This window comes from Crinia signifera, chromosome 4 (genome assembly GCF_055691185.1).
Source record: "Crinia signifera chromosome 4, ASM5569118v1, whole genome shotgun sequence".
Taxonomy (NCBI): domain Eukaryota; kingdom Metazoa; phylum Chordata; class Amphibia; order Anura; family Myobatrachidae; genus Crinia; species Crinia signifera.
This window is the reverse complement of record NC_139220.1, coordinates 179977664-179990869: the sequence shown is the minus strand read 5'-3', so window position 1 is coordinate 179990869 and position 13206 is coordinate 179977664. Positions and strand designations below refer to the sequence as shown.

The following is a 13206-nucleotide window of genomic DNA, read 5'->3' as shown; positions in this document are numbered from 1 at the left end:
TTGTAATCTAGGATACAATTTGGTTTGGAGGTGTGGGTACTGGTACCTCGTACAGGGATGGAGGTGGTACTGTCTCCATGAATTGTTGTCAGTATAAGGACATCCCTCTTGTCCTTATATTTGACCAACAACATATTTTCGGTGCATATTCCCCTGCTTTCACCCCTTCTCATTACTTGGGCAATGTGCGTTTTGGGGAGGCCTCTTTGGTTCTTGCGCACAGTACCGCAAGCTGCTGTACCTCTTGAACCAAGGGCCTTAAACAGGGGGATGCTGGTGTAAAAGTTATCCACATAGAGGTGATAACCCTTATCCAGGAAGGGGTGCATTAAATCCCAGACAATTTTTCCACTAACACCTACGAGGGAGGGGGGGCATTCTGGTGGTTCAATTCTTGAATCCTTCCCTTCATATACCCTAAACTTGTGGGTGTACCCTGTGGTGCTTTCACACAGCTTATACATTTTTATGCCATACCTTGCCCTCTTACTGGGAAGGTACTGGCGGAATTTAACCCTTCCTTTAAAATGTATAAGGGACTCGTCGATACTAATACATTTATCAGGGATGTATAGCTCTGCAAATTTGGCACTGAAATGATCAATGACCGGCCTGACTTTGAATAGCCTGTCAAAGGTGGGATCATCTCTGGGTGGGCACTGTGCATTATCGGTGTAATGTATAAATTTATGGATTGCCTCAAAACGAGCCCGGGGCATGGCCATACGGTGAAATGGGGTGCTGTACAGAACATCTGTACTCCAATATTGCCTAATTTGTGGCTTTTTTACTATGCCCATATGTAACACCAGACCCCAAAACGTCATCATCTCTACTGCATCTACAGGGGTCCACCTAGCAAATGATGACGTGGGGTTTTGAGCAATAAACTGCTGGGCATATAAATTAGTTTGGTCCACCATTAAATTTATAAAATCATCAGAGAAAAATAATTTGAAAAAGTCAATTTCTCTGAGACCTGTTGAATCAAATTGGATTCCTGGGATGGCCAAAAACTCAGGAACCTGGGGCTCAAAATTGTCTGGTGGTGGGGTCCATACGAGATCAATTATTGGGGGGGGGGTCTCAGCTGCTCTACGGGGGCGTCTTTGAGGGGGTCCCTCATCATCAGAGGAGGAAGAGGAGCTTAAGACAAATCCTTCAAATTCCCCGCTTGCCTCACTGGCTGTGTCAGAGTCAGATGCAAGCATGGCATATGCCTCCTCCACCGAATACATTCTCCTGGATGACTGGGACGACATTTGGGATGACATTTGGGATGCCATTTATATTTTTGTGTTACTGGTAGTGAAATGTTTCAACACGTGTATAGTGTAGGGGGGGGTACAAACTTTATTTCAACCCAGGGGGTATGTAGTGTGTATTGTGTATGTAGTGCAGAAAAAAAAAATACAAAAAAAAAAAAATTGAAGGGTTCAAAAAAAAAAAAATGGAAGGGGTTAAAAAAAAAAAAAATGGAAGGGGTTAAAAAAAAAAAAAATGGAAGGGGTTAAAAAAAAAAAAAAAGGTCCTGCGCCAAAAATTGAGCACAGATGTTGGTCAGTAACGTCCGTCACTGAACAGCGCTCAAAGGCAACAGGAATTTGATCAAAAAAAAAAAAAAATAGATCAACCCTATGCCGAAAAAGCTGATCAGTGATGTACGTCACTGATCAGTGCACAGTGGCCACAGGACACACACAAAATCACAGTGTGTGTAAAAAAAAAATGTAAAAAAGACCCCACAGCACTCACAAAAAATAAAAAAAGGTGATCAGTGATGCGACACTGATTACCAGTGAGGGGCAGCAGGTGCACAACCTTTGGTGGTACTGACAGGTATATATAAAAAAAAAAAACCTCTGTACCCCCAAAAAGTTGCTGATCACCTCAGATATAGTGATCAGCACAAAAAGGCGGGGGCAGCCGACACAAAATTTAGCACTCTATCACTATCTCTCTCTATCTCTCACTATCTATCACTCTATGACACTGCAGCAGTTATATAAAAAATATATAGCACAATCTGTCACTATCTCTCTATCTCTCTCTCTCTATCTCTCTCTATCTATCTATAGCTCTATCACACTGCAGCAGCACAAAATATAGCACTAGGCCTCTCTATCTCTCTCTATCTCTCTCTATCTCTTTCAGTTATATAAAAAATATATAGCACAATCTGTCACTATCTCTCTCTCTATCTCTCTCTCTCTATCTCTCTCTATCACACTGCAGCAGCACAAAATATAGCACTAGGCCTCTCTATCTCTCTCTATCTCTCTTTATCTCTTTCAGTTATATAAAAAATATATAGCACAATCTGTCACTATCTCTCTCTCTATCTCTCTCTCTCTATCTCTCTCTATCTCTCTATCTATAGCTCTATCACACTGCAGCAGCACAAAATATAGCACTAGGCCTCTCTATCTCTCTCTATCTCTCTCTATCTCTCTCTCTCTAACTCTCTCTAACTATCTATCTAATAAATCGCAGCAGCACAAGATGCAGCACAAGATGCAGCACAGGATGTCACAAAATGTCACAATATCAATGATCAATGATCAGGTAAGGGTTCTGGTCAGTATAGGCGGCAGGTGGGGCACGGTGACCGCACTGCACGCTTTTCCAGACCGGAATGGCGTCTGCAGTGCAGTCACCGTTAGTTTAAACCCCCCTCCACGGCTGTGATTGGTCCGTCGGTCCGACGGACCAATCACGGCCTTTGGGGGCGGGCGGGGTGAGGTGGGGTGACACCAGTGTCACCCTTACACCCCGCGGTGATTGGTGCTGTACTTTACAGCACCAATCACCTCCGATCCCGTGTCACCGGCGAACGTTATTCGCCGGTGACACAGGAAAACGCTGTGAATGGCTGTTCACACTGAACAGCCAATCACAGCGATCGGCGACGGGGGGGCGGCATCGCAGCCCCCCCTGGGCATGCAGGGACATGTCTGCTGTCAGGGACAGCAGACATCGTCCCTCTGTCACTGCGTCTCTAGACGCAGTGACAGTTTTAAGCCATGACGTATATATACGTCAACGGTCGGGAAGTACTTCCCGGCCATGACGTATATATACGTCAATTGTCGTGAAGGGGTTAAAACTTGGGATTATGCTTAATAGAACACATGAGGGCATTCTCAGGGTAGTAAGAACCACCATACTATTATAGATATGAGGGTAAGATATTTAAAATTAATTATTTCTACAGCATGAAGGATGAAACCAAATCGCTGTCAGGCACAGAAGATCACTGTGAAGATTCCCTGTAAAATACTGTATGTTTGTTGTTCTAGCTGAGTGGGAAATCTGAAAAGTGTTTTTTTGCTGCTGTGGTCAAGTTTCATATTACCTTTCCCTTCACCTCCCAGAAAGAAACCCCAATAAAGTTAATACTGTATGTCTTATAAAACATTAACTACTGCGATCTTAAAAAACTTTGTAATTTAAAAAGAAAGTAAAGCCCATACACACTAGATTGATGTGAACGATAACAATATTGTCCAGTGTGTGCGCTCATGATCTTTAATGATGTGAGCTCCCGTGGGTCATTAGCGTGGGTCTACTCTTGTGTGAACATGCAGCTGAATGTAGACTATATCGTCAACGTCAGCATGTACATTGGGGGGGGGGGGGGGCAGGTGACATAACTGACCAATACCATTCAGTGTGTATGCAGTAGATTGTTCATTCAGGAGCGAATCGTCTAGACTCTAGTGTGTATGAGAGTTAACCTTGTGTCGTATATTTTATTTCCCCCTCAAACAGGTTCAATTGCAGTGACCATCCTTTAAATGAATTACTAAAATGCTACTGAATCAGTCGGTCTTATTTCACATGCAAAGACATTAAGATACTGTAGAATTCTACATCTGTGCAGGGTTAACTCATCCCAATGTCTTATTATAAACCCAAGTGGTTAACTTACTTAACCCATAAATCAAAGCCCTGTCCTTATTGCCTGGAATAATAATATTCTACCACACTGTGTTGTGAAATAAACCTGTAAACATCAGTTTACAAGAAACTGTGTAACTCAATCTTCAAACAGAAATGGAGAAAATGACCTAAACTTGGCTGTGCAAAGACGACCAGGATAGTAATAATTAAAAAGGACTGATGTAAATGGAAAATGCAGTTCCAATGACACTTTTTCCCCAGATCCATGTGACTGTCTTTGCACAATATCATCTTCCTGTAACAAGTCATAATAATGTTACATTTCTCTCCGCAGACAGACAACTCCCTAGGAGAGGTGCCAGATACAGCACCATGAGAAAGAAGTGTCACAAATGTCCCAGCAGATGGCTTAGACCACAGGATTTCTCTACAATGCTATCAATGGTCTTTCTAATGTTTCTGCCAGCAACTGACAGCTTGAAACAGAATATTCCTCGGCTCAAGCTTTCTTACAAAGGTAATAGTATTTCACAGGGACATTTTTCATGTGCTTATTTGGAATTTGTATTTGTCATTGTTTGCTGAGCATGTGCTGAAATCTAACACCCCGGAAGTGTCATGTTGTAAAAATATAAAATATTTCACTGTCTGTGTATTAACAGTGTAAAAATATAGTTCTATCTCATTTTTATATTCTTATTCAACATTTGTCTATAGTAGTATTCAGTTTTACACACTAACACTTTAAGAGTTAAATCACGCCAGCCTACTATTTTATTTTTCTCCACTTTGGGAGTTCCTAATGCATGGTCATACTTACCTAACATGCTTCTCCCATCTATAGTAAGGGGCAGTGTGGTAGGCGCAAAGGTGAGCTGTCCTGGGCGTGGCATCATGATTGCATCATCACGGCTCCATCCATGCTATACAGTGCCAAAAAATAATTTACTGTTTAACGGGGAGAGGGGCAAGATGAGGCAATTCAATGCAAATCGCATCATTGGGTCCCTCTTGGACCACCCCCTTTCACTTTGTCACCGCATCGAAGGGGGAGAGGGGGGCAGGAGAGCCACCCATTCTTCAAGAGCTTACTGGACATTCCAGAAGGGTAGAAAAGTTTGTAAGGGTATGTGGTGACAATTTAAGTAATCAGGGAACTTAGGGCCTTGATGAGTCACCACACTCATTTCCCTATGGGAGGGTTCCTTTATTATCAAGAATCTTCAGTGAACACGCCATAAAGTTTTAGTCTCCTCGATGTTTGGTGAAAGTAGGCCAAACCATGTTATCCTAGTACTTGGGTGATTCTGGAGATTAGAATGCTTTAAAATCAGCACTATGAATTCCCAAAGTTTACTGTACAGGGACTGTGGTACATTCCAGCACATTTGCAAAGACATGTGAAGTTTAGTTTAAATAGTTTTTGTATTTTAAGTACAAAAATATATGCATTTTGTTAAAAGTGAAAAATTATTTTTAAATCCTTTTAAAATGTCTTTCATTTTTGCCGTCATGCTGTCATGTGTGATGCTGTCATGTTGTCATACACAGACATTTAGAGGACAAATTTGAACATTTTGAATTAAATTGGATCTGCATATGCATATGTAGATTCTAAAATAAAGAACAATCACAATCAACTTCTGAAAGGAATCAAATACATGTCAAACTGAAATGTATCTACATTTTTAATTAATTATATTTCCACCAAACAATAGTAGTTACCAACCTGAGATCTCTATTACTGTTTAGAACACCACAATCAATCCTACCCTACACGCTCGCTGCCTAGGTGTTATTCTTGACTCAACTGTTCTTTGTTCCCCACATTCAAACTCATGTTACATACATCAAAAATATGCCTATGCCTTACACAAGACACTGTTAAAACTCTATTCCATGCTGTCATCGTCTCCCGCATTGACTATTGCAATAGTCTCCTTACTGGTCTTCCCCAATACTGACTCTCAGCACTAAAATCTATCTTGAATGCAGCTGCGAGACTAATCTTCCTCGCCAGACAGTTATCAACTGTTAAACTGCTCTGTCAGTCCCTTTATCATTTACTTGTATCCTACCATATTTTACTTACACACAAGGCCATAACCAAACTACACCAATGTACACCTCTTCTCTAATCTCAAAATATCTAAAAATATCTCCCAACTTGTCCTCTTCGCTCTTCAAAAGATCTACGTCTTCCATCCACACGCATTATCTGTATCCTACCATATTCAATATAAAATACTTTTTCTTACACAGACAAGGCCATAACCAAACTACACCAATGTACACCTTTTCTCTAATCTCAAAGTATCTCAATATACCTCCCAACTCGTCCTCTTCGTTCTTCAAAAGATCTACGTTTTCCATCCACACGCATTACCTGTTCCCATTCAAAAGTTCAGGACTTTCTTTGGGCTGAACCCACTCTGTGGAATGTCTGGATCCACCCAATTTTGTCCATAGTGTGAATGGGTAATTTTAGTGTTAGTTGTTGCAAAACATAGAAGAATCTGAAATGGTTTTATACTTCATAGTCATTAAAAAAAAGAAAATGTAATTTAAAAAAAAAACTCAGGTATTATTACAGAATAAGTGAAATGTAATACACATTACTGTTTAAGTACAGTCTTTATTTTACCTTTGTATTTCTAACTTCCATAGAGACATTTCCAGAGATCAAATGAAACCTTTCATTTTCATCCACACAGCATTATTGTTTTTTCTAAAATATTTAACACACTGAGCTGGTTTGAGCATTTTCTGAAACCCAGCCAAACTTTTATAGCACTCTGTAAAAAAATGTGTAGGTGAGAATATGTTAAAAATTGTTACACCCATAGAACTGTGAAGTGATTGTTTAGCATTATACGCACTGAGTCATACACCAAACATGCAGGAAAACAGACTGCTAGGAGCAACCCTGGTACAGTTGACCCTTTCACACAATAAAAGGACCCGTGTTGAATAGAAATTACTGTGTAGATATGTTTGACCCAGCAATTTGCACTTCTGTTTGAAACAGGTATTAAACATAATTTAACACCTTGACAGAGCTTTGTCATTAGTCTGCTAAGGTGTTGTGGGGTCTACAGAAGAGAAAAAAAAAATGAATGTAACTAAATTAACACCATCGAAAAATTATTGAAGGATCCCTTTAAACACAATAGATAGCTTATGTGCCCTTGCGTAACAAAGGATGGTGTGTGTCATTATCAGGTGATATATGCCGTCCCCACTCGCCCTGTTCCCTTACCATTCTTCACTTGTCAAGTGTACCAAAGCCCTAAACCATTGATGTGCAGTCAGGGTAGGCAGGGAAGACAGAGCCTCACATGTCATATGCCAGTATATTTTGTCATACTCCAGTCTTTGACTAGAACAATAATTAGGATTATACAAAGAAGATATATTGCTATTACTGTAACTACGCTATATATTGCATCAAATTATAGTGAAAAGTAACAATCCTAATCTCACTTAGTTTCTTCATGAAGATACCTCAGCCTGTAAATTGACTAAAGCTGATTGGTTGACACTTTATATATCTCCCATTTATCCCTCTCCAAGCGTTGATACATAAGCCTCATCATTTTTTAACACATTCATAATGTCCCAAATAGCATTCATAGGGTTTTGTGTTCCATAAATAAACTGGCATACAAAGCCCTGAGACGGCTGCGACATATTGTTTGCTATCTCTCTCTCTCTCTCTCTCTCTCTCTCTCTCTCTCTCTCTCTCTCTCTCTCGCTGTATATATAACCTATTAGATTCAATTGATCATTTATCTAGCACCTTCCATCTAGATATCTAGATGGTAATAGCTACTTGGAAAGTCTAATGCCAACTTGTACATATTTATGATTGACATATCTCAAATCTTATTAAGTAAAATGATTGTAAACATATACTTTAGCGTATGGTATAAATACTGTAGCTGTGACCGGTTAGATTGTTTTGCACAATTGCCATAATCAGCTTATGGTGAATAAACACAAGTTGTTTAAAACAGTAAGTGTGTGCCAAATAAAACAGTCTGGGCTAATTACATCTCTAAAATATCAGTGCTGTTTCAAAGGCCTGCAATGTCTTTTTCCACAGTTTTAAGACTTTTTTGTTCTTTCTTTCTGGAATGAAAGAAGGTCAATCAGAACTGTTCAAAGAAGACGTATTTACTGAAATATGTTTTCCAAATGGAAAAGGTCAATTAACATTTTATAAGCATGGAACATTTCCTTTAAGCATGTTTTTATAATTCAAAAAAAGCCAAACAAATGACGTAGCTTTTCTGTACAGCTCGGCTATAAAAATTGATTCATGAACATATATAAATCCATTGTAAGTTGATCTAATGTCTTTGTGAGCATGATTTAAAATGACCATACGTTTTAATTAATCTCAAGATTACATTTATTAATTCTAGATTTCTGGATTCTTGTATAATGCCTTTTCCCCCTTATTTTTGTTAAACAATTTTTTTTAACCACATAAACACCCAGCATTATTTTGTAACAATATACTGTGTGATTGTAATAAAAATCAAATGCATTATACGTCAATATTAACAAAGTTTATACAAAGTGTATATTATATAGTATATAGGGCTGTGTTAGCTCAGGGATAGTCTTTCCCAGCTGTTGCTGAGCTATGCAGTTGCACAACGCAATAAGATATGCATGCCTTTGTATCGTTTTTCTTGTCTAGGATTTATTGTGCCAGTTTATTATTTGCCTTCTCTTATCAAGATGGCAATCGTTGCCCACCTCTGCTCTATATGGTACCATGCATTCCATTTATACCTACCCCCATCTCCTATAGCCTGAATAGAAAACATATTATGCATTAACGGACATTTGCAAATTCTAAGCTGTGAAACCCATTAACTTTGTATTGCATAGGAAAATATTTGTGCGCACTTGTAGAAATAAATGTTTATACATTTAATTTCCACTGTCCCTCAATGTCCTTTTAAAGTTACACCCTGGTACTGTACATTACTCACGATTTGAGTGGAAGCCTTCTTTATTCTTTTTGGCTTTGTATGTAAGGAAAATAAAAATAAAGTGATGTGCTGAATGCCTGGATTATGACACACTTGGCTAGTCTTTTGTCCTATGGGATATCCTGAAGGATATGTGCAGGTATGATGTGGGGAGCTGGCACTGTGAATCACATTATTGTGGTTTTGCATACTGCTGCTCAATGCTGTGATTTTTTTTCCCCATCAAATGAATTGCATCATCAAGCCCCCAGACAGCTCACTTCACCGGGGGATGTTGGCGGAGTCAGGGACGCCGGTCTACAAAGATAATTGGGAGAAGCTGCCAAGACAACCATTAAGCTTCTTTCATTTATCTAGCATACAGTAGTCTTTGAAATGATAGTTACATAGAAGCTGATTTTTTGCTTTGGCCAACTAATGCGCTATGGGGGAGATTTACCAAAGCTTATGGAGTGTACTTAACCCAAAAATGCAAACATCTGATAATTGCAATTTTCTGAGATTTGTTGCAATTAGGATAGCCAATCTCGGGATCGGCGAGATCCCGGGATTTGGCCCCAAATTTGCCTAGATTTGAATCCCGGAATTGGAGTCTCAATCCTGGGATTAAACTGCTCCCATCCCGGCTGTGCAGCTCTGCGCAGCATGACGCAGTCAGAGGTAATGCTGTGTGTCACATTGTGCAAATCACTGGCCGTACACCCGCTCTCAAATTCCGGCCTCACCCGGGGATTCCACGCTCTGCTACTCCCACTTGATCCCTATTCTGCTCTGCAGCAACTGCCGCACCGCCGAGTATGTTGCTCTACCACCCGCACCTGGCTCTGTTCTGCCACACCAACCAGTATGTAAATATACGGGTGGTGGTATTTTTTTATAGGGAGGCTAATCACGGGATTGAGCATTTCTCAATCCCAAATCCCGGGATTGAAAGAAATGCCTTGGAATTGGTCTCCCTAGTTCCATTCAAGTGGACTTCAGTGGATATCCGTGATATTGGCTGAGGACTGTTGACCCTGCAGTCCCCATAAACATTTCTAGGGTAGCAATGTGACTGTATATATCAAGCTCTGGAAAGCGAAACTTTACAGACCATGTTCTCAATTAGCTACACCCTCTGTAGAGGGCATTGTCCCTAGAAGCCTTTGGGATTCTTAACACAAAACTCCCATGTGAGTGATCCAAAGGATTCCTCTATCCTCCTTAGCCTTGTTGCTGGATAACTGCCACACGTGCCACACATGCAGTTGGAAGACCTCTCTGTGCTGAAGGCTTTCGCACAGGGGGTCTGCACATGGTCATATTCACGCATGCACAGACCACCCACCATCAAAAACGGGACCAAATTCAGGCCCATACGAAATGGTCTGAATCGGTCATGTTTTTAGTAACAGCCGTTAACCAAACAGAAGCAGTAAGTATTTTATCTCTCTCTCTTTCAGTTACATTATGTAACTGCATCTGGGAAACACTATGGGTTTTCATTTAAACGTGCAGAAATAGCTGTTTTTGACTTGTAAATGCACAGGATTTTCTTCTGCCCTGTTAAGGTTTATGGCTTGCCGTGTATCAATAGAAAACATGACTGTTTTGATCATTTTTTACCATAAGTTCACAATATTTAACTGTTTACATCACAAAATCCACAGATGAATGCTAACTTTACCCCCAATAAATACTTTTACAGTTTATTATTTATAGTTTAAGCAGTCATACTGCGTTCCTTGCAGAATACATTGCACAGCCTTGAATATACTATGTTTATTTATGTCACCAGTTCCCAAAAAGCTACGACATATACCACCTGCTCACAGCAGCGCATGCAGTGATTCAGACAACCACAATGTGAAACTGAGCAGGATTAATTTATATTTCCTCTGATATATTCTTTAAGTGCCCCTATAAAATACTGTTACACCGTGACCCGCCTGTCCCTTGTGCCCTTTTTTTTATTATGCCAAAAGTTCATATGCCCCTATTAATCTCTGTTAAACCTTTTTGGATGTACCATGCAGAATTATTTCCATGCGCACATCCCTACCCAAGCTGAAACAACCACCCAGAGCTTTGTTACTTGCAGTATGTTTAATATAAGGCACTTTCATGTGGTTAGAAGATACCGCAAGCTGTGAGATACTCCCATAATTAATAACAGCATGGGAGACCTGACATCAGCTAGTAAGTTATTACAATTTCCAAATGAATAGGAGTATGTTCTACTGAAGCCATACATTAGCGCAAGCATCACAGCCTCTTGTGTAGCACAGTAACATACCCTTTAAAAGCTAAGCATGGAACTTGTAAGAAATTAAGTTTAATATTACCATGGCCGGAAAAACAATGGGGATAATAGAGCTTGTACCACAGACCTCCAGATAAAAGTAGGCCTGTCATCATAGCAGCATGATGATGACCAACCGCCCACCCCTACGGCCATAAAGCATCAGTATCAAAAGTGTATTTCTAATTTACTCACAAAATAATTAAATTTTTTCTACTTGGGGCTGACAGTGTAGAATGGTGACATGCCTACTTAACAATGGCCACACCCACTCAGAAGTGGTCACACAAATCCTCCACTTCTCACATTATGCCCTTGATCATTTTCAGGCTCAGGCCCATGTCGCTCTTAACTCGGCCTTGCATTGTACCTATATTTCAACTATTAAAAATATGTCTGGAAATATCACCCTATGTAATTGTCCATGAACTTCTACTCATGTTGGTCATTATAAGCATTACTTACATAGTTTAAAGTCAATACATTTTCCTTAGCATAGAATGTCTTTTATGAGCGCCGTTTTTTTTAAAACTTTATTTAATCATTGTGATGACAATTAAACATTTAACACTGTATTCAGTTGTGGTTTAAACGGGGAACTACAATGTATTTACATTTTTTGTGGTGCTGGGAACAGTTTTATTAGGGTCCCCACAATAAGTTTCCATGGGGCCCCCGCAGACCTTAATCCAGCCTTGTCTCCACTATCTTCTGGATAAGGCTATATAATTCTATCCCACCCCATGGAAAACATATTAACTGTACATTTAAAAGGATGTGTAAAAAAAAGTGGAAGTGCTGATGTTTAGGGCTTTTGGGTCACATGGAGTAAACTGCAAACCTTGAAAACGCTCAAAACCCACTTAATCTGTTTCTGTTACCATTAAGCCCAAAATTGATTTGTTAACGATGTCAGAATAGAGTACTGTGTTCTAGTGCAGGTATTATAGCCAAGATGTCCCTCAACCTTCCTGTATATCTGGTCTAGAGGAAACCACTTGGACATAAATACCTTCACTTGCTTGGCTTTCAATTTGCCCTTAACCTATCTGAATAGCCTCACACATAAGTAACTGATCCTACTCATAGCTTCTTACTGTGAACATGACATACTATTGCAAGATTTTATTGAAGTCAAATCACAGAGTTTCATAAATGTGGATGGTACAAATGGATTCATTGTCATACACGTTTCTACTAAAGCCAGCTGAACACGATGAAGGTCAGTACATCTGCAAGTGTAGTTCTAGTGTATAAACTTGTAAGAACCATTAATGTGTGGGTTATTGTGCAGAAATGAAAGGGAAATGCCTTCCCTCGAGGACTGTAGGTTAAGAAGTCATGAGATGTACTCTCCAGTGGACAAAAGCTTAATGATAAAGCCAGAATGAACTCCACGTGAACAATAAGATGAGTAGACTGATGTGATTTTTTTTACACAAGCAGATAACATTACAGTATATAGGAGAAACTACTACTGACTTATATTGACGTTATACAATTGGTGCTAATTTTTGGTCATTTAACAAAAATGTATCATATCTGTATGCAATTTTCCCAGCTGTTCAAATGAATTGCTTATTACGTGTCTAGGTGGTCTTAATGATTGAAGAAAAATGTTTTCTACAGTTACTTTCAGTATAAATCTTAAATTTCAATCAATTTAGTTTTACTTTAATGTTCAATTTATTTGATCATATTTTCATTGAGTATTTTCCTGTGCAAATGTTATTACATTACATTACCACACACAATTATATTTTGTAACGCAGATGCGCTCCTTTCGCCAAGCATGTGCGCATGTTACATGGCGGAGCTCCAATGAGCGGGGCTACATCTGTATATAGACACATCTGACACAGATTTTTATATTGACATTTGCAGCCATTCCCAATGTTGTTACCCCTTAAACGTTTTTGATATTTTACAAATTATATCAGAATACAATCTGTGGCAGTGGAACAAAATACAGTATGTATCCAAGATAATATACAGTAGGTGTGACAATGCAGTAAT

At 39.4% G+C, this 13206-nt stretch overlaps 1 protein-coding gene across 1 annotated transcript in view; it reads left to right on the top strand.

The window, feature by feature from the left end:
- SEMA3D (semaphorin 3D) overlaps positions 1–13206 on the top strand; it is a 206216-nt gene that overhangs the window by 53774 nt on the left and 139236 nt on the right. Inside the window, exon 2 of the mRNA XM_083183086.1 lies at positions 4238–4420. Coding sequence (XP_083039212.1) covers positions 4276–4420 — 145 coding nt within the window. The 5' untranslated portion in view covers positions 4238–4275. The remainder of the gene's footprint in view (positions 1–4237; positions 4421–13206) is intronic.